We start from the raw sequence: 20,989 nt of genomic DNA, 5'->3' as shown, positions 1-20,989 counted from the left end.
GAACCTGACTCAGTAGAAAGCAGCTTCCTGTGTTCCTTGGAAGCTTATTGGGGGTTCCTTAATGAGAAGATCCATAAAGACCGATATTAAAGCTTTTTTTCCCTGTGATGCTCAGGAATGGGTTTAAAGTGGACACTCTACTCTTACGGGGTTACGGTGCCACCCAGCAGAGCTGGCCAAGGGCCACTTATGAACTGTATGCAGGCACCAGGCTTGTGGGATCTGCTTTTAATTTTTATTGGCACTCCCAAGATTCACCAACCAAGAGCACATGGGGCGATATGTTTAAGTTTGTATCCAACCCCAGTTAAGGGACATACATGACTTAGGGCCATTAATTTCAGTGGGTTCACTCCGAGTGTGACAGAGTTGGATACAGCATTTAAATGTAAGAATTTTGGAGTCCAGGGATTTGTTTTCGAAATTCAGAACCAAACTGAGCTCAGAGTCCTTCCACGCAGCAGTCTTTACCCTGAGTTTCCTTCCTATCAGCAGCATGGTTTAGGGCAGGGAAGAATTCAGTTTGCAACTGGGAGTCAGGCATCGCTTTGCCGATTTACTGCAAGTCCCCCAGAGGTTTTATCGGTAGGTCCATATTTATCTTTCTCACACACACACCCCCAGTTGCTTCTGCGGTGGACTGGGAATTCCCTGCCAGGTGTCCAGAGTTCAGTGCAAGAAACAAGACTCTAAATGTCAAACTTTGAAAACCACTGCTGTATTGATGGCTGGAAAAATAAATAATAATAACGTTTCTTGGTAAATGGAAATATCCTTTTTGAAGAGGCAAATCTCAAGAGTGTCTTTCAGCCCTGTAGAGTCCCCTGTCTCTGAGGAGAAAGGGCTGGGTGGGGGATTTGTCAAGTATCTGTTTGCTTATTGAGGGTGGGGGAATGTCTGCAAAAATTGCCTTGAAATTGAAACTCTGTTTGGCCACAATATGCTTATCCGGGTGCTCCAGGGATTCGTTTTAGGTGGGGGCAAAGCTTCCTGTTTTAACTGTTACCTCTTCAAAGGTTTGGGTCCCTGTTTCCAGGTGGTTTCATATGAAATGGCTCCTTCTCAGGCCAGTATAGGGCATAACCGTTTACTCGCTGGCTGCAGCAAATTCCCGCAGAAAAAAAGAGCAAATGTAAAACCTGTCACATGAGACCCAGGCATTGAGAACAAGTGGTCCTTGGGTGCAGACCAGTTTCTGTAAGTTTCCTTCCTTGCCAGCATTTCACTGCACTTCAAAAGGTGCTGAGTAGGAATATCCCTCTCGCTCCCAGAGCATGGCAGCTGGCAGTTCTGCTACCACCAAAGTTGCCGGCCTCCTCGCCATACCTCCAGCTTCAAGAATCTCAGCAGACTGCTGCTGTCGCTGCTGCCTGGCCATTTTGTAAATTGTTTTACACATGCAGAGCACGTGGTGGTGCAGTTTCACTTCACGAGAGTCGCTTGACAGAATCCAAGATGTTTGGATGTGGGTGGAGTGTGTGTACCGAATGCCTAATTCCTCTTTAACACGCCCCCCCCCCATAAACCCGCAAACTTGGTACCCAGAAGAAATGATGCAAACTGGCCAGATGTGCATGTAAACCTGCTTGACTTCTCAATCTTGGTAGCAATCATTGGCATCGGACTGGACTGGAATAGCCGTGAGCATGGGAAGCTCCCTCTGCCTCCTAAGCTCTTTGGAGGCTTGTGCTGGAACCCATTTGGGGCTCACCTCACGTTTTCACAGTTATATGACCAACAAGGCTTTAAGGTTAGGTGCTAGGCAAAGCCTAGGCTAGGCCCTTACCCATGCCATTGCCCTCAAGATGCTTTGGACTACAACTCCCATGTAAGCTCCAGCCAGCACACTGGGAGTTGTAGTCCAATGCCTCTGGAAGGCAGTTTGGGGAAGGGCAGGCCTAGAAACAAGCCATTATCTGACAAGTAGGCCACTTTACCTCTGCTTACAGGTGACTGAACTCCACGCTGCAACGGTGTCCTCTCCCACCACCCCTTTCCCTTCTGAAAGCAGACCGCCTTGGCTACGTCTTCCTAACTTTCTCTCTTGCCTTCATTCTTTCCCCCAAAATATCGACAACGCAGGGGCCAAAATCTCAGCCACTCCCGAGGTGACTGCCGGCTCGAACGTGATCATTTCCTGCAACATCACCGAACCGCCAACCGCCGTCAAAGGCCATTACTGGGAGAAGGGGGGAACGAGGCTTGATACGAATGAGACTTCACCAGAATTTACCTCATACCTGTAGGTATCTTTTAATATATATATTTTTTTGGGGGGGGGGCGTTGTTTAGCATGTTCTCTTCCATGCCTACAAGCTCTCTGGGTGAACAATTCTTTCTAAATCCAGAACAGAGCAGATAAGTCTATTATGAACGTAAGCAAAGCCTGGCTGAATCAGGCCAATAGCCCATCTAGCCCAGCATCTTGTTCTCACAGGAGCCAACCAGATGTCTATTATGGGAAGCCTGCAGGCAGGACCCAAGGGCAACGTCAAACTTTTTTAAAAAAAACAAGAAAGGGCTTGAATGTATTGGTGCTGCCTGAAAGAATCCGCTGTAGGGCAGGCTGAGAGACTGACTGGCCCAAAGTCACCCAGTGAGCTTCATGACTGAGTGGGGATTCGAAACTGGGTCTTTCGGGTCATAGTCCAACCCTCGAATCAATACAGGCAACTCCCCATTTATGCGGGGGTTACATTCCAAAGCACTGCACATTTAAGCGAAATTGCATATTTTGGGAGCACCAGAACCTGCAGAGACCCTCTGGAAACCCTTGAAAAAACCAGCAGTGCTCCTTGGATTGCACTTGCAAAGGCTTGTGGGATTGCTAGATGCTGTTTTTGCACCAGTTTGCCATTTTCATACTATTTGGGGGGACATTTTTTCCACTTCCAGGTTTGCGGTGATACGCATGTCTTGAACACACATAAATGGAGAGCTGACTCTCAATAATGCTCCTCGAGGCAAAGCAAAACTTTAGGGTCACCTCCTTGTTTTTCTTTCCCTCCAACACCATCTCATGCTCATACGGAAGCTGCCAAATCAGATCATTGGTCCACCTAGCCCATTACTGTCTGTACTGACAGCCAAAAACTCTCCAGGATCAGTCTGTGATCCTGGGTATGCTGTAAGGATTTGAACCCAGCACCTTCTGTGCTCTGCTTTTGAGCAACAGACCATAAATTTAGTTGGAAGGCAAGCCCCATTGTTTTCAGTATTGCATATTCTCTGGTAAGTGCACAGGATTGCAGCTTGACCTTGGCTTTGCCATGGGGAGTCCCTTCTGTCCTCATCAATGCCAAACATTGGAGCTCTGGAAGGGAACAGCTTCTTGATTTGATGCTGTCCAATGGAGCCTCTTGGAACAGCCCTCCAGTCCCAGCCTCTTCCTATCTAACTTCAGCTAGTGGGGGTAGAACAATTTTTTTTCCTTCTGAAGCTCAATGCAAAGCGTGTGTGAGAGGCTGGGTGTTGTTCTTTTCTGCCTGAGAGCAGTAAAACACACCCTGTGGCAAAGTCAACAAGCAGAACTGCGGGTTCCCTGTTTGCCTTGCTTTATTATTGCACTTGTCCTGAAGAGCATTTGGGTCCCCTTAGGTCCCCTAAGGGACGTGGGTGGTGCTGTGGGTTAAACCACAGAGCCTAGGGCTTGCTGATCAGAAGGTCGGCGGTTCGCATCCCTACGACAGGGTGAGTTCCCGTTGCTCGGTCCCAGCTCATGCCCACCTAGCAGTTCAAAAGCACGTCAAAGTGCAAGTAGATAAATAGGCACCACTCCGGTGGGAAGGTAAACAGCGTTTCCGTGTGCTGCTCTGGTTCGCCAGAAGCAGCTTAGTCATGTAGTCATGCTGGCCACATGACCCGGAAGCTGTACGCCGGCTCCCTCGGCCAATAAAGCAAGATGAGCGCCGCAACCCCAGAGTCGGCCACGACTGGACCTAATGGTCAGGGGTCCCTTTACCTTTACCTAGGTCCCCTAAAGGAGGGGCAGGGAACCTTTTTTTCAGCCCAAGGTTCTGAACTGTCTCCTGAGGGCCACGAGCCGGTGGTGAGGTGGGTGAGAGTCAAAAGTGGGCAGAGTAGCACATCTGTGCACAGTACACTAGTTTCTATGCACACCACCTTTCTGTGTCCTCCATCCAGGCAAGGGAAAGTCTTACTCAAGAGCTAAGGACACTTTTCCGGCCAGTCAGAAACACTTGAAGAGGTTATGAATCAGGCTGGGTGATGGGTGTAGCCTTGGGAGATTCTCTAGGGTCTCATTCAGCCCCCTTTTCCTGAGCCTTAAAAGGCTTCTATCTAATTCTAATTGCAGTGTAACGGGGTTTAGCGGTATTTTGCCAGGACTGCTGGGGAAGGGAGAGTTGGGCGAGACCCCATATTTGAGAAAATCATAAACTCCTCCTCTAGAGGAGAAGGCGGCACATGCTGTTCCTCTCAAGTCTTGCTCCTAACCTGCGTGTACAACTCTGCCTTCTGGCTGTGCGTTGCTGGTGTTTGATAACTGGCTCAACAATGAAAGGTTCCGTCAGGCAGCCTCATTGAAACAAAGGAATAAACCCATTGGGGAGAGTGTAGGAATGCTTGCTGCTGCTGGGCCTCCTGTGGAGCCTTTGTGCACCGCGCCAACTAAAAAAAAACAAAAAAACACAACCCCAACACAATGCCTTTTCCTAGTAAACAAGATACAGAGACCGGGAGAAAGTGACCTCAGTTATTCAGCCTCTTTGTGAGACCCACGGCAGGTAGCATTCCCTTCTATCGGCCTCCCCCTTTACAAGAAATGAGATTCAGACTAAAGAGCAGGAAGAACTATCTGACAGTAAGAGCTGTGAGATAGTGGGATGGACTCTCTCAGGAGGTTGTGGACTCTCCTTCCTCTGGGGTCTTTAAGCAGAGGTTGGATGGCCATCCATCATGGATGCTTTAGTTGAAATTCCTGCTTTGCAGGTGGTTGGACGACCGTTTGTGGTTCCTTCGAATTCTGTGATTCTGTGAACAACTTGATTCGGTCAAATTCTGTGCTTACATTTCTACACACCACTTCATACGTTTTTCCTCTCATGCTGAAGGGCAGAGGGCCGAATGCTCTTTGTGCGGACTGATTTGCCGTGCAAGAGTGTGTGAGAGATTGTACACCTTGCATTCTGAATCTCGGGGATAGGATCCCCACAGAAAAAGAACCTTCACTTGTAGGTCCAATGTCACATCTCCTTCCGCCTTTGAAGCATCCCCACGACAGCCTCATTGCCCTGGACGTCTGGGTTCCTGTGAACTGAAATGCCAGCCCTGGCTGCAATGGCGGTGTGGACTGTCCACCCCCATTAGTCTCCCTCTTGCCCACCCATCCCGCTGGCAGAAGTCCATCTGGCGGGAGAGGAGTCACGTCCTTTTCCACGCAGCAGCCCAGCAGACGTGCCTCTCTCCCCATAGCAACAGGGAGCTGAGTGAGGATTAAAAGTATTTATCTTTCCCCCGCCCCCAGCAACCCTCTCTCATGCCCTCAATTCTCTGACTGGGCTCTCTGTCTGCGTGTGTTGAAATCAGGGGGAAGAGGAAAGAGCTCCTGACCTGCTAGAGATCTAACAAAATGGGGGGCCTTCCCCCTGTGTTGTCGTCATCTCTCCCCCACCCACCCCCGGAATGTTCTGCCTCCCTTTTGTACAGCACAGCAATTGATATGGTGTGTGTTTGTGTTTGGGAGGTCTGGCTAATCCATGAAATCCGGTCTGAACAAGCTTCCTAACTGGGATGCCATTGCCTCTCTGGGCTCAAGGTGGATAAATATTTTCTTCCCACCCCGCCAAGTGATTTCCCCTTCCTGTGTCCCTGATTTTTTTAAAGCTCCTTTTTGTGTGTGTGGTAATCTCAATCTCTTGGTAGCGGAGGGGGTGGATTCTGAATGAAATTTGCCTCCTGCCCTCTCATCACATTGCACTCAGTTCCTCTTGTAGCCTTGGGAGATTACTCAGGAGTAAATATATTAGGCCTCCCCCCCCCCCCTTTGACTTGCCTTTTCACTTGGGGAGGTGATCACAGACACAGGGTTAAACTTGGGCAAGATGACAGGATTGCTGTTTGCCACCTACAGAGTGCTGCTAAATGGTTTTGCATTGTGTTATAGTATTTAGAGTGTCAGACTAAGACCTGGGAGACCAGAGTTCGAATCGCACCTCCCAGCCATAAAGCTCACTGGCTGACCTTGGTGGCAAGTCTCACTGCCTCTTACTGCCAACCTACTTTACAGGGTAGTTGTGAGAATTAAATGAGGGAGGAAAGAAGCCATGTACACCACCCTGAGAAAATTGTGGGATATAAATCTACAGTTGTGACTTGCCCATACCAAAAATAAAATAGAATAAAATGCAGGGCAAACACTGTTATTGTTGTTTTCACTTGTCTATTGCCTGCCCTTCACCGTATGGTTCTAGGCTGGTTGCAACATCAAAACACAAAATGAAAAACAGTTTTAAACAACTTAAAACTGCAAAATTAAAGTGGGTCCAAGAAAATAAGCCCCCCAAGTGACAAAAGCCAAAGTGAAGAGATGCATCTTCAGCATTCTCCAGATGTTATATAATGAAGGTTCCAGGTGCACCGCTGCAGAGAGGGGGTTGCACAGGTTAGGGGCAGCCACGGAGAGTACCCTTTGCCAGGCTGCCTCTGCCAGTCACTGCCCGCCCACATCTGAGGGTGGAGTTTCCCACACACAGTTCTCCTTCAGCCGTGTCTGCTGCTCACAGAAGACAACTTCAGCCTCCTCTTCCTTGTGGTGTCCAACCAGATGTCTTTGGGAGATCAAAAGTAGGGCACTCACCTGTTGACTGGCCCCAGCATCTGGTACTCAGGGGTAGACTGCCTCTGAAGATGCAAGATCCTTTTAACCACCCCAAAAGGAGCCCTGCTGCATCGGGCAAAACAGCTCCCGTCCTAATTCACCATCCTGTTCTCCCACTGTGGGCTGCTGGCTGCCTTTGAGAAGCCCCCCATTGGGGCATAAAAAGCCAATAGCCCTCTGCTGCTTCTGGCAGCTTGGCATTCTGAAGTAAACTGCCCCATAACCTCTGCCTGGCACTACCTTATATATCTTTAGGCGCCGGCAAAAACATTCCTCTTCAGTCAGGCCTTTGGCTGATTGATTAATTATGCAGTCTTTTACATGTGGTGGGGGTACAGTTTTGCTGTTTCTGTTTTAACTATATGTGCTTTTATGTTGTGAACTGCCCTGAGATCTTTTGATGGAGGGCAGTATATAAATCTAATTAATAAATAAATCAAATAAACCTGGAGGTTCCTTTCAGCTGCTATAGCCAATAGCAGCTAGTAGGCATTTTATTTATTCTTTTTAGACATCTCAACTAACTGCCATGACCACATCTTGTGGTAGCAAACTCCATAAACAGCAGAAGATGGCTTGAGGGTCACAGACGAGCCCCACATCCCACCCCAGTCTTGGCCCAGAAACATTAAGGGTGGTGGTGGTCTCATGTAGCGATAACTGGGGTGTGCTCTGCGTGTCTTGCCACTGACGTGCTTTGTTTCATTCGTTCCAGAATCCCAAAAGTGGACCACGACACCTCAGGGGAGTACCACTGCATCTTCGAAACCGTTCCCCTTTCCAAAGCTACTGTGTACGTGAAAGGTGAGCTCTGCGGGGGAACCCGAACACTTATCCTGCTTCTGCCTTCTCCAGCTGCTGTTGTATCATTGCTAAACGTGGGCCAAAGGGTTTTTCTTTTACATGGGCATTTTTGCTGGTGGTTGACCTGCTCCTGGTCCTCTCAACTTTCTGTCCATGTCAAGAAGCATACCTGCTTGCCCTTGTCCTTTGGGCACTGATGGAGGTGCCCGAGGCTTGTGTCCAACATTCCCTCTGCTCAGAGTAGACCCACTGGGATTAATGGGCACGGCTACTCTTAGGGAAGGGACGCGGGTGGCGCTGTGGGTTAAACCACAGAGCCTAGGACTTGCCGGTCAGAAGGGTGGCGGTTCGAATCCCCCCAATGACGGGGTGAGCTCCCATTGCTCAGTCCCTGCTCCTGCCCACCTAGCAGTTCGAAAGCACAAGTAGATAAATAGGTACCGCTTCGGCGGGAAAGTGAACGGCGTTTCCGTCCGCTGCTCTAGTTCGCCAGAAGCGGCTTAGTCCTGCTGGCCACATGACCCGGAAGCTGTACGCCGGCTCCCTCGGCCAATAAAGCGAGATGAGCGCCGCAACCCCAGAGTCGGTCACGACTGGACCTAATGGTCAGGGGTCCCTTTACCTTTACTCTTAGGGAAAGGACACTAGCTCAGTGGTTTGCATTCCAAAGGTACCGTGTTCAGTCCCCAAGGGCATTTGCAAGTATGGCTGGGAGAGAATCTTTGCCTGAAACCCTGGAGGACCACTGCCAATCAGTGTAGACATTACTGATCTAGCTAGACCGGTGGGGTGATTCACTATAAGGCAGCTTCCTCGGGCCCTTTCATTTCAGTGGGTCTGCTCTGAGCATGAGCTTGTTGGACGCAATCCCTTTTTGCCTGAAGCTGTTCTACTCTGCTTGCTCCCAGAGCAACTTGCAAAGGTCAGTGGTAGTAATAATAATAATAATAATTACTAATTAATTTTATTTATATCCCGCCCTCCCCAGCCGAGGCCGGGCTCAGGGCGGCTAACAACAATAAAATAGTACAACATTTTAAAATCATTTCATTATAAAATCAATTCAACTCAAATTGATGGCAACCATTGGGCCAAAGTTCTGTGAAGATTGCCAAAGGGAGGGAGTCAGGCTGTGTCTTGGCCAAAGGCCTGGTGGAACAGCTCCGTCTTGCAGGCCCTGCAGAAAGATGTCAAGTCCCGCAGGGCCCTAGTCTCTTGTGGCAGAAGGTTCCACCGGATTGGAGCCACAGCCGAAAAAGCCCTGGCTCAGGTTGAGGCCAGCCTAACCTCTCTGTGGCCTGGGACCTTCAGGATGTTTTTGTTTGAAGACCGTAAGTTCCTCTGTGGGACATACCAAGAGAGTAAAGGCGGTTCTTGCCCTCAGGATTGCAGTCTTAAAGATCATCGCTCAGTGAATTGTAGAGTTGGGAAGGGACCACGAGGCTCATCTGGTCCAGCCCCCTGCAATGCAGGAAACTTTCACCCGACATGGGACTCGAACCCACAACCCTGAGATTAAGAGCGTCATGCTCTGCCGACTGGAAGCAGACATGAAAAGAAAGAGTGGGTGGAAGGAGGAAAGTGGGGGAAATGGTAGATTGCCTACTTTGCACACAGAAGATCCCAGGTTCAGTCCATGGCATTTAATGACTGGTGTTTCAATGTATATTGAATCTTTTGTTAGAAGCCGCCTAGAGCGGCTGGGGAAACCCAGCCAGTTGGGCAGGTTATAAATAATAAGTTGTTGTTGTTGTTGTTATACTATGTGTGGCCTGGGGAACCCAACCATCACCCCCCATCTGAATCCATGGCAAAACCACTGCCAGCCCATCTAAGCAGCACTGAAACAGAGGAACCAGCAGTCACACTGTATGATGAGGCAGTTTCAGATGCCCCTGCAGTCTTACAAATGCACCTGTGAAAGTTAGCCTGCATCGGTTTTACTAGCGCATCTGCCTACGTTTTCACCAATGCACGTCACTCGTGACCTCAATAGCTTGTTGGGGCAGGGAGAGAGAAGGACCAGTTTGCTGAAAATCCCCTCCCTCATTGCTAATGCTAATTTTTAACTCACTTTCATAAGCAGCCAGCTATCCTTGGCCCTTGCTGCTCCCCTGTTCTCCTCGGGCACCTCATTGCCAGCTGTCCCTCATCTTGCTTGCGCCCCTTTTCTTCATTTGCAGTGAAGCCACACGTGTATGCCTACAAGAAGACAGAGCATGGGAACGAGGGGGACACAGGCATGCTGGTCTGCAAGAGCTCCTCGTACCCTCCTGTTACCCAGTGGAGCTGGTTCAGGGTGGTCGGAGATGTGTCCCAGGTGAGTCTCTTGGTCAAACCAAACATTTCTCCACGCTCCACTGCTTCTGGTTCCCTCCCTTTGCAAAGCAGTTCTGTGCAGCGACAGGCAGCAGACCACCCCCGCTTTCTAATTAACACGGCGGCAAATGCAAGGCAGCCTCTGTCTGCACAGGTTTCTTTTGATGCCGAGGAAGCCTTTGATCGTGTGCAGTGGGGCTTTCTGTGACTCCCACAATGCACAGACCATCTTCCCCACCCCATTTCCTCAAGTGTACCCAAGCAATAAATGGTGGCCTGTACTCAGAACTAATACAACTGAAGCCAGGAGTGAGGCAGGAGCTGCCACCATATCAGCCATGCTTTTTGACCTAGTCACTAGCATGCTTCATTAACCAACCCAGTAAAATTAAGGGTGTTGCAGTGGCCAAACGAGAATACATTAGCAGATGCCACCCTGCTCTTTTTAAACAGACCCGCAGAACTCAAGCTCTAAATTATGATTGTCCATTAGGCAGTTTGAGCCACCTGATATAAAATTGACGACCAGAAGCAATGACCAAACAGTAGGGACTAGTGGGCAGCCACCACACAGACTGGCCCTTAAAGATTGATAACTTTCCATCCTTAGGTTTCCCCATAGCTAGGCAAATTGACCTATACGTGGAAGAAGCACTTGCAAAAATAAATATGGACTTGGGCAGAATGGACTATAAATGTAATTAAGTAAGCATAATTAAGTGAATGTTGTACTCATGTGTCCTTAGGGATCTCCCACTCATCATCACACAAAGTTACTTTCTTGCAAATCAGCCAGCTGTTTTGATTTTATTTTTCTAGGGGGCTGGCATGTGCCAAACTCCAGGTCCCAATGACCAGTGGTAGCTTTAACCTCCCAAATGTAGCGAAAAACATACCTGATTGCAAAAGTTAGATACCAGCAACAGGAAAGAGGTTAGGAAATCTGTTAATGGGCATGGATGGAATGGGATAACCTAGCTCTTCTGTGGAGTTGGGCAGCAGGCTGTAAGCATCCAGTAAACGATCCTTTGACATTTGAAAGCCAGACCACCCCAAGCACAGGAATTTGCAGCTAGCACCCCTTGAGAAAATTCTGTTAAATAACCAAATGTCAGAGATGAAAATACTGTATTTAATTTTGTTAAAGGTCATATGATCAGAGAGAGGGGAACAAGGAACTAACCATGACAGCAGGTCTAAGAGGCACTACAACCTTCGATTATAATGTTGCCTGTTCCACAGTAGTTTTATTTAAGACCCCTCAAGGAAGGTATTCAGAGATGCTTAAAGATTTGGGAAACCGCTGCTTAAGGGGATCAGGTATTTATTCTCTAACCAGCCCCTTGATAAAATCTGCAGTCAAACAATGCACATTTCGCATGCTTAAGTGGTTGCGAAGGTAGAACTTAATCCTTGAAGGGGAACTTTGGCAAACCTGCCCTCTCTTGATCTTCAAAGGTAAAATGTTGAAGTCTGTCCTTCTGGACTTGGGTATTGCTAGACATTTCAGCTGCAGCAAACATCTGTTAGAGGCAGACCCAGTCAGGACTGTTTACTATGGTGTACGGGGCCTGTTAGCCGACATATGTAACTCTTCCACTTCCATAACTTTTGGGTTATTAGCAGCCCCTTGTTGCCACCACGAGACCCAGTGCAAACGCTGAGTTCAACCTGGATTGTGGGATTTTGAAGAAACTTGCATTGCTGGCCCCTTGATTCAAAGCAGACAACACTTGAACCCTTTTCTTTTCCTCTTCCTCCCCCAGCCTATCGTCAACGGCACCGAGGACCGGTTCTTCATCAAGTCTGATGGTAACAAGACAGAGCTGCGCATCCTCTCCCTGCACCTCGAGAAGGACCCGGGCGACTACATGTGCAACGGCACCAACGAGAAGGGCGATGGGAACGCTGTGATTAGCTTGCGGGTGCGCAGCCGCCTGGCAGCTCTGTGGCCGTTCCTGGGGATCGTGGCTGAAGTGTTGGTCCTCGTCACGATCATCTTCATTTACGAGAAGAGGAGGCAGCCCAACCAGGTCCCTGACGGTAAGTTGCCTGGGGAGGGGTCAGTGAGCCTGCTTTGGGGGACAGGAAACACATGGCTTCTTTACTTTGAAGAACTGGGTTAGGGCAGGCATAAGGACCTCCTTTAACGTTATGGTCTGGCTCTACCCCTGAATGGTTAGGTGGATTTTATCACATGAAAGATCCAGAGAGGATCACCGCCTTTTTCCAGAGAGGACCTTTTTTTAAAACAACAACAACAACCCCAAAATCCAAGTCTTATACCATCTGTCCCTGGGTTGAATTAAAAACACTATAGTCTGGCAACGTGAAAGCTCCCCACGCTCCAGATAAGCCCTTAAAGGCGTGCCCAACATTCTTGCCCCTTTTCCACATTGACCCTCACTCATGCACCCTTGTTTCAGAGTTAGCCTTCCTTCAGATTGACCAGTGTGAAAGGAAATGCCAAAAAGATAAGAGTTTTTCTTGAGCAGAATGGCAGGTGGGCGTGGAGCAGTCCCCCTTTTGCGGAACGGATTCCCTGTGGCCTGCCAAACCATCCCTTCCGATTCCAGTGTCCAGGCTGTGACTGCTGTTGCTCTTACTGTCCAAAAACGGTAGGGGAGGCATTGGCAGGCTTTGTTGTGAGTGTGCAGGTTGGAAAAGATTCAGGGGGGTGGAGAACAGACCAAAGTGGGCCACAATCTTACTCTCCCCTCCCCCTGCCCCGTTCAGAAAAAGCTGCCTAGAGAAGGGGTGGTTCTGTGAGGGAGGAAAAGAGTCCTGGATGGGGGACAAGAAGCGTTAACAGCCACCAGAAATTCTGCTAGGTGAGGTTTCGCCAATTCCCCTCTCTCTCAGGTCTCCAGAGCTGTGCAAAACAACAGACTGGAGCCTTTAATTTTTATTTTTTGTCACTGCTCTAGAAGTATCCGTAGTCCCTATAAAACAGCTCTGTGCATCCTATTATTGGGTGTTTGTTTCTGCAGATCTGCTGTGCCTTTTTTCTCCGATGCAGATATGCCCTTTTCAACTGCATGCCACACACACACCCCGACACACACACTTCTTCTGCCGTGTAGGGCTAAGAACACACTTGGCTGTTTTTCTAAACTTACCTCTGTGTTTTGCACTCCCCCCCCCCCAATATGCAGTCACCACCTTCAGGGGTTTCGGCTCCTGAAAGCTCTACTTTGAAATATCTGCCACGCAGAGGAGGCCCACTGGACTCCATCTCTCACCAGTCCCAGTATGGCCGGTAGCAAAGGGCAATGGGAGTTGTAGTGCAGTGCCAGCACCCGGGCGGCCACAAGCTCGCCATCCACACTTTATAAACGGTATGGATTTATGTAATGAATCTCTTGCTCCTAAAATGCTTTGTTGAGAACAAAAAACAAAAAGGTGAAATGGGGCCAACTACTGTCTGGTCATAGAGCTGGCAATACAGTACAAACCCCCAGTGGGGTAAAGGTTTGTGTGTTCAGAAAACCAAAACCTTATCTCTGTGGTGTGGTGTGTCCTTGCTGGCATTATCTTTGCACTCTTCCTTCCTCTTCTTCGGCTGCATGTTATCTGCTTGTGGTAAGTGAAAGAGCCAGCTCCAAGCATCGCCCTCTTCCCCATGTGTTGGTGTGTGTGTGAGAGAGACAGACATCTAGCAGCCCTGTGCTAAAATGAGAGTCTAGTGATATTGGGAGGGTGACAGGGTCCCCGCCCCTGTTGTGAAAAATAGGGAGAAGTCTTGGCTCTGATAGGCATGGGGGGCTTCTCTGCCCATCAGATGGTGGCAGCATGGTGTCCACCTGAAAGGGTCTGTGTGTGCTCCTGCAACGGCGCCGGCAGCCATTTTCCTCTAGCTCGTAGTGCTGTTTCGTTGTGCTCTTGTGGTGGTTCAGTCCAGAAATGTGGAGACATTCACCTTTCAAACAGCCTCTTCGCTTGCTCGCTCGCTTGAATGTGCTTCCCTGGTGTGGAGTCGGCAGTCTGCCACACCAGCAGAGTTGGGGAGCCTGGGAACTTTAGATTTTCCCAGGTGTCCCTTTCTCTCTAAACCTTACAAAGCTCAGAATGGCCAGCCCTTGTTATATCAGCAGTAAAATGGAGGTGAACTTGAGAGAGGGTTTTTTGTCCTAAGGGGACGGAGGGAGATACCCACGTACGCACAGAATTTCGGAGTCCACGGTTTTGACGGTACAGGCTAGTTAAAGGGGAACTGCAGTGTTGAGTCCCTCTCCCCCAGAGATGATAGGGGCGGGGTGGGTGGGGGGTGGCAGATCAGCAGTGGAATCCTGTGTCACTCTTGTGAGCATGTGGACAGTTTCAGGGAACCCTTCATCACATGTGCAGAAGCACACAGGCCAGGCTGTCGAGTTGTGGGGTACACCCCGCTGCCAGAGGGTGGGTGGGAGTTGTAGGAGGGCACCAACTTGGTGAACGTTGGTGTGCAAGCAGTGTTAGAAACTCAGATATATATAAGCTATGTACTAAACGGGCTCCTTACACCAAGGTTGCAGTTGCAAAACCAAATGCCTTGTTGCCATTTTGGGGCAAGGCGGCTCTAAAGTCTTTGATTCTCAGTTAAACATCTGGCTAGTCCAGGTGACAACCTTGAGCTAGGTGAAGAGCTTTGAGAACTTAAGAGAAAAGTCCCATGATCCAGGAACAGTCCACATATATATTGGCCTAGTCTGACCTCTTTTTCTTAATGCTGACTGCGCCTTCTCGGTAGTGGCGCTCGCCCTGTGGAACGCCCTCCCATCAGATGTCAAGGAAAGAAACAACTATCTGAAGCCAGTCCTGTTTAGGAAAGTTTTTAATGTTAGATGTTTTATTGTGTTTTTAATATTCTGTTGGGAGCTGCCCAGAGTGGCTGGGGAAACCAAACCAGATGGGTGAGGTTTAAATAAATTGCTACTAGTACTACTACTACTGCTCAGGCTGCACAAAAAAGACATTAGGTTCCAGAAATCCATTCTGATTGTTTATTAGTGTGTGAAAACATGCCCAGATCCCCATATGGTAGAGATGTCAGGTGCCATCCTGGTACTCGGGTATCTTCCCTTGGTCGCAAGTGGCCGATAGCCAGGTGCAATATGCGCATGGCAAATTTCAAACTGTAGGTGTCTTTAGGCAGGCAGGGGTGGCGAGTTGGGAATGCATACGCCAATCATCCAAAACTGGCTTTCTAATCTTGTTTTTTTCCTCTTTCCCCCCGTCTTGCTTCCATCTCCCTGAAGATGACGATGGAGGGTCTGCACCACTGTGAGTATCAAGGCACAAACACGTGCCCCTTCCTCCTGCCCAAACCCTTTTCTCTCTCATTGGTGGGAAATCGTATTGAAAGGGGCTGAATCTCTTTAACCATTTGAGCAAGCCTGCAGCCTCTTGGAGGAGCTGTATAGTTTCTGGCAAAGCACACAGTTCTATTGGTTGGTTCTTCTCTCTCTCTTCATTTTTATTTCTAAACTGCCTAGAGGCGTTGGAAAAAGCAGGGGGGGAGAGAGGAGCTGTACTAAACAGAGATAAAACAAAAAAAAAAAATTCCTTCCAGTAGCACCTTAAAGACCAACTAAGTTAGTTCTTGGTATGAGCTTTCGTGTGCATGCACACTTCTTCAGATACACTGAAGATACACTGAAACAGAGATACAAAGAGCTGCTTCTCTCCAAAAATCATCTAGCAAGGCTGGAAGTGTCAACTGTATGCTTGACGTGAAAGCCGATAGCTGGGATGGCCAGTCTAGGGCAGATTTTGGGGAGAGAAGAGCCAATCCCTTCATGGGCTGCTGCCAGGTTTAATCAGTGTCTCTAAATAGGAGTCAGACCCACCAGCCCACATACAGTATTTGTTTCCTAAGAGGCTGGAGCCCTGCACTTTCCATGGGAACCTCTGCCTAGCTCAGTTGCTTAGAGCATGGGTAGGCAAACTAGGGGCCGGATCCGGCCCAGTCGCCTTCTAAATCCAGCCCGTGGACGGTCCGGGAATCTGTGTGTTTTTACTTGAGTAGAATGTGTCCTTTTATTTAAAAGGCATCTCTGGGTTGTTTGTGGGGCATAGCAATTTGTTCATTTCTTCCCTTCAAGATATAGTCTGGCCCTCTACAAGGTCTGAGGGTCAGTGGACGGGCCCCCTGCTGAAAACGTTTGCTGACCCCTGGGCTTAGAGCATGGTGCCAAGATTGCAGCTTTTATCCCCATATGGGACAGCCGCATATTCCCACATTGCAGGGGGTGGAACGAGATGATACTTAAGGCCTTTCCAACTCTGCACTTCTGCAGCAGTTGCACTCCCCTTGTCTGAATTGTCCAACTAAGCTAGTCCCAAGTTCTAGTATTGGGGGAGGGTTCCTACAGGAAAGAGTGGGTGCCTTATATTAAGTTGGGTAGGAGGGGGGCACTTGGATTTTCCTGCCTTGACGCCTTTTTGTGGCCCATCACCAAGTTCAGAGATTTCCTCTGGGTCTCACATGTCCTGTTTCTTCTCCATTCCTTTCCCCTCCAGGAAGAGCAATGCCACAAATTATAAGGACAAGAATGTGCGCCAGAGGAACGCAAATTAAGCAGACGGCAAGGTAGGGATGCAATCTGGGTGTCTGGAAGTGGCAGGGTGGGGGCAAGAACTTCCAAAAAGGCACCATATTTTTTGCTCTATAAGACGCACCAGACCACAAGACGCACCTAGTTTTTGGAGGAGGAAAACAAGAAAAAAAATATTCTGAATCTCAGAAGCCAGAGCAGCAAGAGGGATCGCTGCACAGTGAAAGCAGCAATCGCTTTTGCTGTTCTGGCTTCTGGGATAGCTGCACAGCCTGCATTCGCTCCATAAGACGCACACACATTTCCCCTTACTTTTTAGGAGGGAAAAAGGGAGTCTTATAGAGCAAAAAATACAGTACCTAGCCTTTTCCAGAGATAAAAGCTCTGCTTGCTTGCTCTCTCTGGTTCTGGCTTAGGAAATGGCTCTTCCAAATTGCCTAAGCAGGGGTCTTCGTGGTGTTTATGTGTGGGGGAACTGAGTTTGAATCTCCACTTGGACATCACATGGACACACACCTCATGCTGGCACACCAGGCCAGGGGTGTTGTAAGGGGCAGAGCAAGTTTACTGCCCCCATACATCACCCTGAGAAGGGCGAAGGTAGGTTGATCAGTTCCATGGATTAATAATTGTTTGGAACAAGAGGGAAGGTGATCTAACACTTCATATATTGTCGGTGATATTGTGGCCCCCCTCAGTTCTGCCTTTGATGTCATTCCCAATTCACAGATGGGGAAACTTGTGTGTTGAGCTCTATTGGCAGGGTGGGGACGTATTATACAGCCATACCTTGGAAGTCGAACAGAATCTCTTCCAGAAGTGTGTTTGATTTCCAAAACATTCGGAAACTGAAGCGTGGCTTCCAATTGGCTGTAGGAAGCTCCGGCAGCCAATCGGAACACCCATCGGACGTTCAGGTTCCAAAAAATCCGAGTATGAAGGTGTTTGAGATCCAAGGTATGACTGTAATAACCTAGGAGCAGGACATTCTTAGTTACTGTATATACTGTCTTTTTCTCTCTATAGGACGCACCCAACCACAGGATGTACCTTGTTTAGAGGGGGAGAAGAAGAAAAAAAATTCTCCCCCTCTCTGCCCAGCGCCCCTTCAGTGAAGCGGCAGGAGGCGCTGCGCAGAGAGGGGGATAATTCCCCCCCCCCTTGTTCTCCCCCTCTAAAACAAGGTGCGTTCAGGCAGCTACCGTATTTTTCGCTCTATAGGATGCACTTTTTCCTCTCCAAAAATTAAGGGGAAATGTGTGTGCGCCCTATAGAGCGAATGCAGGCTGCACGGCTAAGCCCAAAGCCAGAACAGGGAGGCGGAGCGCTCCGTCTCGCTGTTCTAGCTTGGGATGGCTGCGCAAAGCCTCCGCAGGGCAGCGGGGTGAAGGCACCCTGCTGCCCTCCGGGGGCTACAACACCTGTCCCGGAAGCCCCCACAAGCTTGGGGGGCAGTGGGAAGGCGGCTCCCGCCTTTGCGCTGCTCCCCGACCTCTTTGAGGCTTTTCCCCAAGGAGGGAGAAGGGACTGACTGGCTGTGTCAGTCCCTTCTCCCTCCTGGTCGAAAAGCCCGCAGTAGCCGTGCGCTCCCTAAATGGTGCGCGGCTCCTGTGGGCTTTTTGTGGGAGATGGGTGAATTCCCAGAGCTGGGGGGGGGTCATATTTTTTTCCTTGATTTCCCCCTCTGAAAACTAGGTGCGCCCTGTGGAGCGAAAAATACAGTACCTTGGAAGCCTGGAGAGCGAGAGGGGTCGGTGTGCACAGACCCCTCTCGCTCTCCAGGATTCAGTGAAGACAACCCGCTGCGCTCCGGAGGCTTCGGGTTCCTTTCAACCTGCTCTTTGGGGCTGGCGGGGGGAAGTCTCCCCCCAGCCCCAAAGAGCAAAGAAGCCAAGACAGCGAGCAGGACGCATCCCGCTCGCTGTCTTGGCTTCTGCCATAGCCCCGCGCAACCTCTCCAGCAGGCTGTGTGTGGCTATGGCAATACCCCCACCTCCCACAAAAGCCCACAGGAGCCGCGCACCGTTTAAGGAGCGTGGGCTCCTGTGGGCTTTTCTACGAGGAGCGAGAAGGGACTGACTGGCCGCGTCAGTCCCTTCTCCCTCCTGAGGAAAAGCCTGCAAGAGCCGCACGGAGCTTGTGTGTGGCTTTGGGGGGCTTTTCCTGCCTGCCTCCCCCCTGCATTCGCTCCATAGGACGCACACGCATTTCCCCTTCATTTTTGGAGGGGAAAAAAGTGCGTCCTATAGAGCGAAAAATACGGTACTTGAGTATAAGCCGGCTTTCAGCACATTTTTTTATGCTGAAAAAGCCCCTGTCGGCTTATACTCAAGTGAGGTGGCGGGACGAGCGGCCTGAAAGGAGCCCTTTCTCACTGCTGGTCCCGCAGGAGCCGCAGTTGGGAGAGGCTCTGCCCTGCGCTGTGCCTCTCCCAACTGCGGCTCCTGTGCCTGCTCTTGCCAGAGGCAGAGGGACAAGCGGCGAGAAAGGAGTCCTTTTGGGCCGCTCGTCCCTCCACCGCTGCCCATCTCTGCCACTCGCAAGGCCTGTGCCTGCCCTTGGGAGAGGCAGGTGGTGGCGGAGGGACCAGCGGTGGGAAAGGGCCTCTCGTCCCGCCGTCTTTGCCCCTGTCAGCGGCGGAGAAGGAGGAATGAGCAGCCCAAAAGCAATCCTTTCTGGCTGCTTGTTCTTCCTCCGCCGCTACTGCCACCACCAGGTTTGTGGTGAAACTCTATTCTTTTTCTAAACTGCTTTGAGTTTGTTTTTACAATCAAGCGGCGTACAAATTTCATTAAATAACCGGCTTTTTGCTCCATAAGATGCCCCCTTTTCCTCCTAAAAAGTAAGGGGAAATGCCTGTGCATCTTGTGGAGCGAATGCACTGGGCGACAGAAGGATCCCTCGGCTACTGCTGCAGTCGCAAGCTGAGGGATGCCTCCGCAGCCGGAGCCATGGCTCCCGTCCGTCACTTGCTGTGAAGCCAGCAGAGCAAGAGCTGCTGTACAGCTCTCACTCTTACTCTGCTGGCTTCCCAGCTAAGCGGGAGGAGGGACAGACGGGAGCAAGCAAAGCGAGAGCCGTTTACATGGCTTCTTTCCGCTTTGTGCAGCTCCCACTTTGCTTGCCCATCCCTGCTCCTGCCTCGCTGAAAAGCAAGCAAAGTGAGAGCTGCGCAAAAGCGGGAGAGAAGCCATGTAAGCGGCTCTCGCTTTGCTTGCTTTAAAGCAAGAAAAAGCGAGAGCCACTTACATGCTCTGCACGGAATATTTTTTTTCTTGCTTCCCCCCTCTAAAAACTAGGTGCATCTTACGGAGCAAAAATACAGTAAATGAAAATTTCCTTAAAACAGTATTAAGCTATGCCTGTAGCATGCTGAAGAGTCATACATGGTGATGAACTTACCCTAATTCTACGTCTTCTTTCTCTCTTTCTCTTTCAGGTGACATGTCAGCTGAGCTGAGTGCTTAGGGTGTATCTCCTTCCAATCGTCCCATGCCATAGCACCAAGAATATCATAGCGCCCCCTCGCAGAGATCAATTCACTACACGTTTTAAGAGAAACAAAATCGTAGAGTAAAATCTTCCTCTTCTTTTTTTTTTAAGGGGAAAAACCCAGTCTTTTTTTTTTTAACCTATACATTAGCACATCCCTTTTTAATTTTTATTTCTTTAATGTAGTCCTCACAATTTGAGCCTCGGGCATTGCGGGGGACAGGACAGGAGGCGTTTTTTTGGGAAGGGGAATTTGAAGGGTGAGCTAAGAGATCTGTCTCTGCCTTCCCCGCAGCCCCAAGTTGGAGACTTATTTCCCTGGCAGCAAACCGCACGGGAAGCCGATCAAAGCCACGCTTCACGATACAGTAGAGCAGGGCACCTCTCTCCCCCTTCCTAAAATGACCCTCAGCTTTGGGGAGGACACCAGACGACCAGCTGCTGGTTGGGCCGGAGAATGCAAAAAGGCAAAAAGGTTTTGTCTCCTTTTCCACCGCAGCGGCTTCTGTTAGAAAACAGCCAGCTTGAGCCCCACTGCCTTTTCTAAGACCCATAGGGAAGCCTCCCAAGAAACGTGCAACTGCTGAAACCACGCGTGGTCTCCTATAGCTTCCCTACCTTGCCCCACACGGCCACCAGCAATGGGTACCACTGCCACAACGACCCTCCCTTTTTCCAGCACCGTGGCTTCTCTAAACACCACATCCTTTTTCTTTTGGCCCCCTTTTTTGGGCCCTTGTAGCTTTCTCTGCAGTGACCCGTTTCAACACTACAAAAAACTAAAAAAAACCAGAAACAAATACTGTGTGCCATGACTGCTTCTTTTTTTATAAAAGGGGGGGGAGTTCATGGGGGTGAACCAATCTCTCGTGTTCTGTGTCAAAGCTTGGGGTGGGAGCTGAGGGCAGGTCACTGCTTGGAAGTTTCTCCCTTTCTGTCCTCTTAAACTGTTATTTGGGGGGGCTAAGAGGGCTATTTGCAAGGTCTGCAGCCCCACCCA

General features: G+C 49.7%; 1 protein-coding gene across 1 annotated transcript in view; it reads left to right on the top strand.

The window, feature by feature from the left end:
• The window catches only part of BSG (basigin (Ok blood group)), a 37,239-nt gene extending 16,450 nt beyond the window's left edge, over positions 1-20,789 (top strand). Inside the window, exons 3-9 of the mRNA XM_081895757.1 lie at positions 2,083-2,242; positions 7,554-7,642; positions 9,826-9,962; positions 11,728-12,004; positions 15,199-15,223; positions 16,463-16,532; positions 19,937-20,789. Coding sequence (XP_081751883.1) covers positions 2,083-2,242; positions 7,554-7,642; positions 9,826-9,962; positions 11,728-12,004; positions 15,199-15,223; positions 16,463-16,520 — 746 coding nt within the window. The 3' untranslated portion in view covers positions 16,521-16,532; positions 19,937-20,789. The remainder of the gene's footprint in view (positions 1-2,082; positions 2,243-7,553; positions 7,643-9,825; positions 9,963-11,727; positions 12,005-15,198; positions 15,224-16,462; positions 16,533-19,936) is intronic.
• The last annotated feature ends 200 nt before the right edge of the window (positions 20,790-20,989 follow it).

This window comes from Podarcis melisellensis, assembly GCF_964234715.1.
Source record: "Podarcis melisellensis genome assembly, chromosome: 18".
Lineage (NCBI taxonomy): Eukaryota > Metazoa > Chordata > Lepidosauria > Squamata > Lacertidae > Podarcis > Podarcis melisellensis.
The sequence above is the reverse complement of the archived record's forward strand: the minus strand, read 5'-3'. Positions and strand labels throughout refer to the sequence as shown.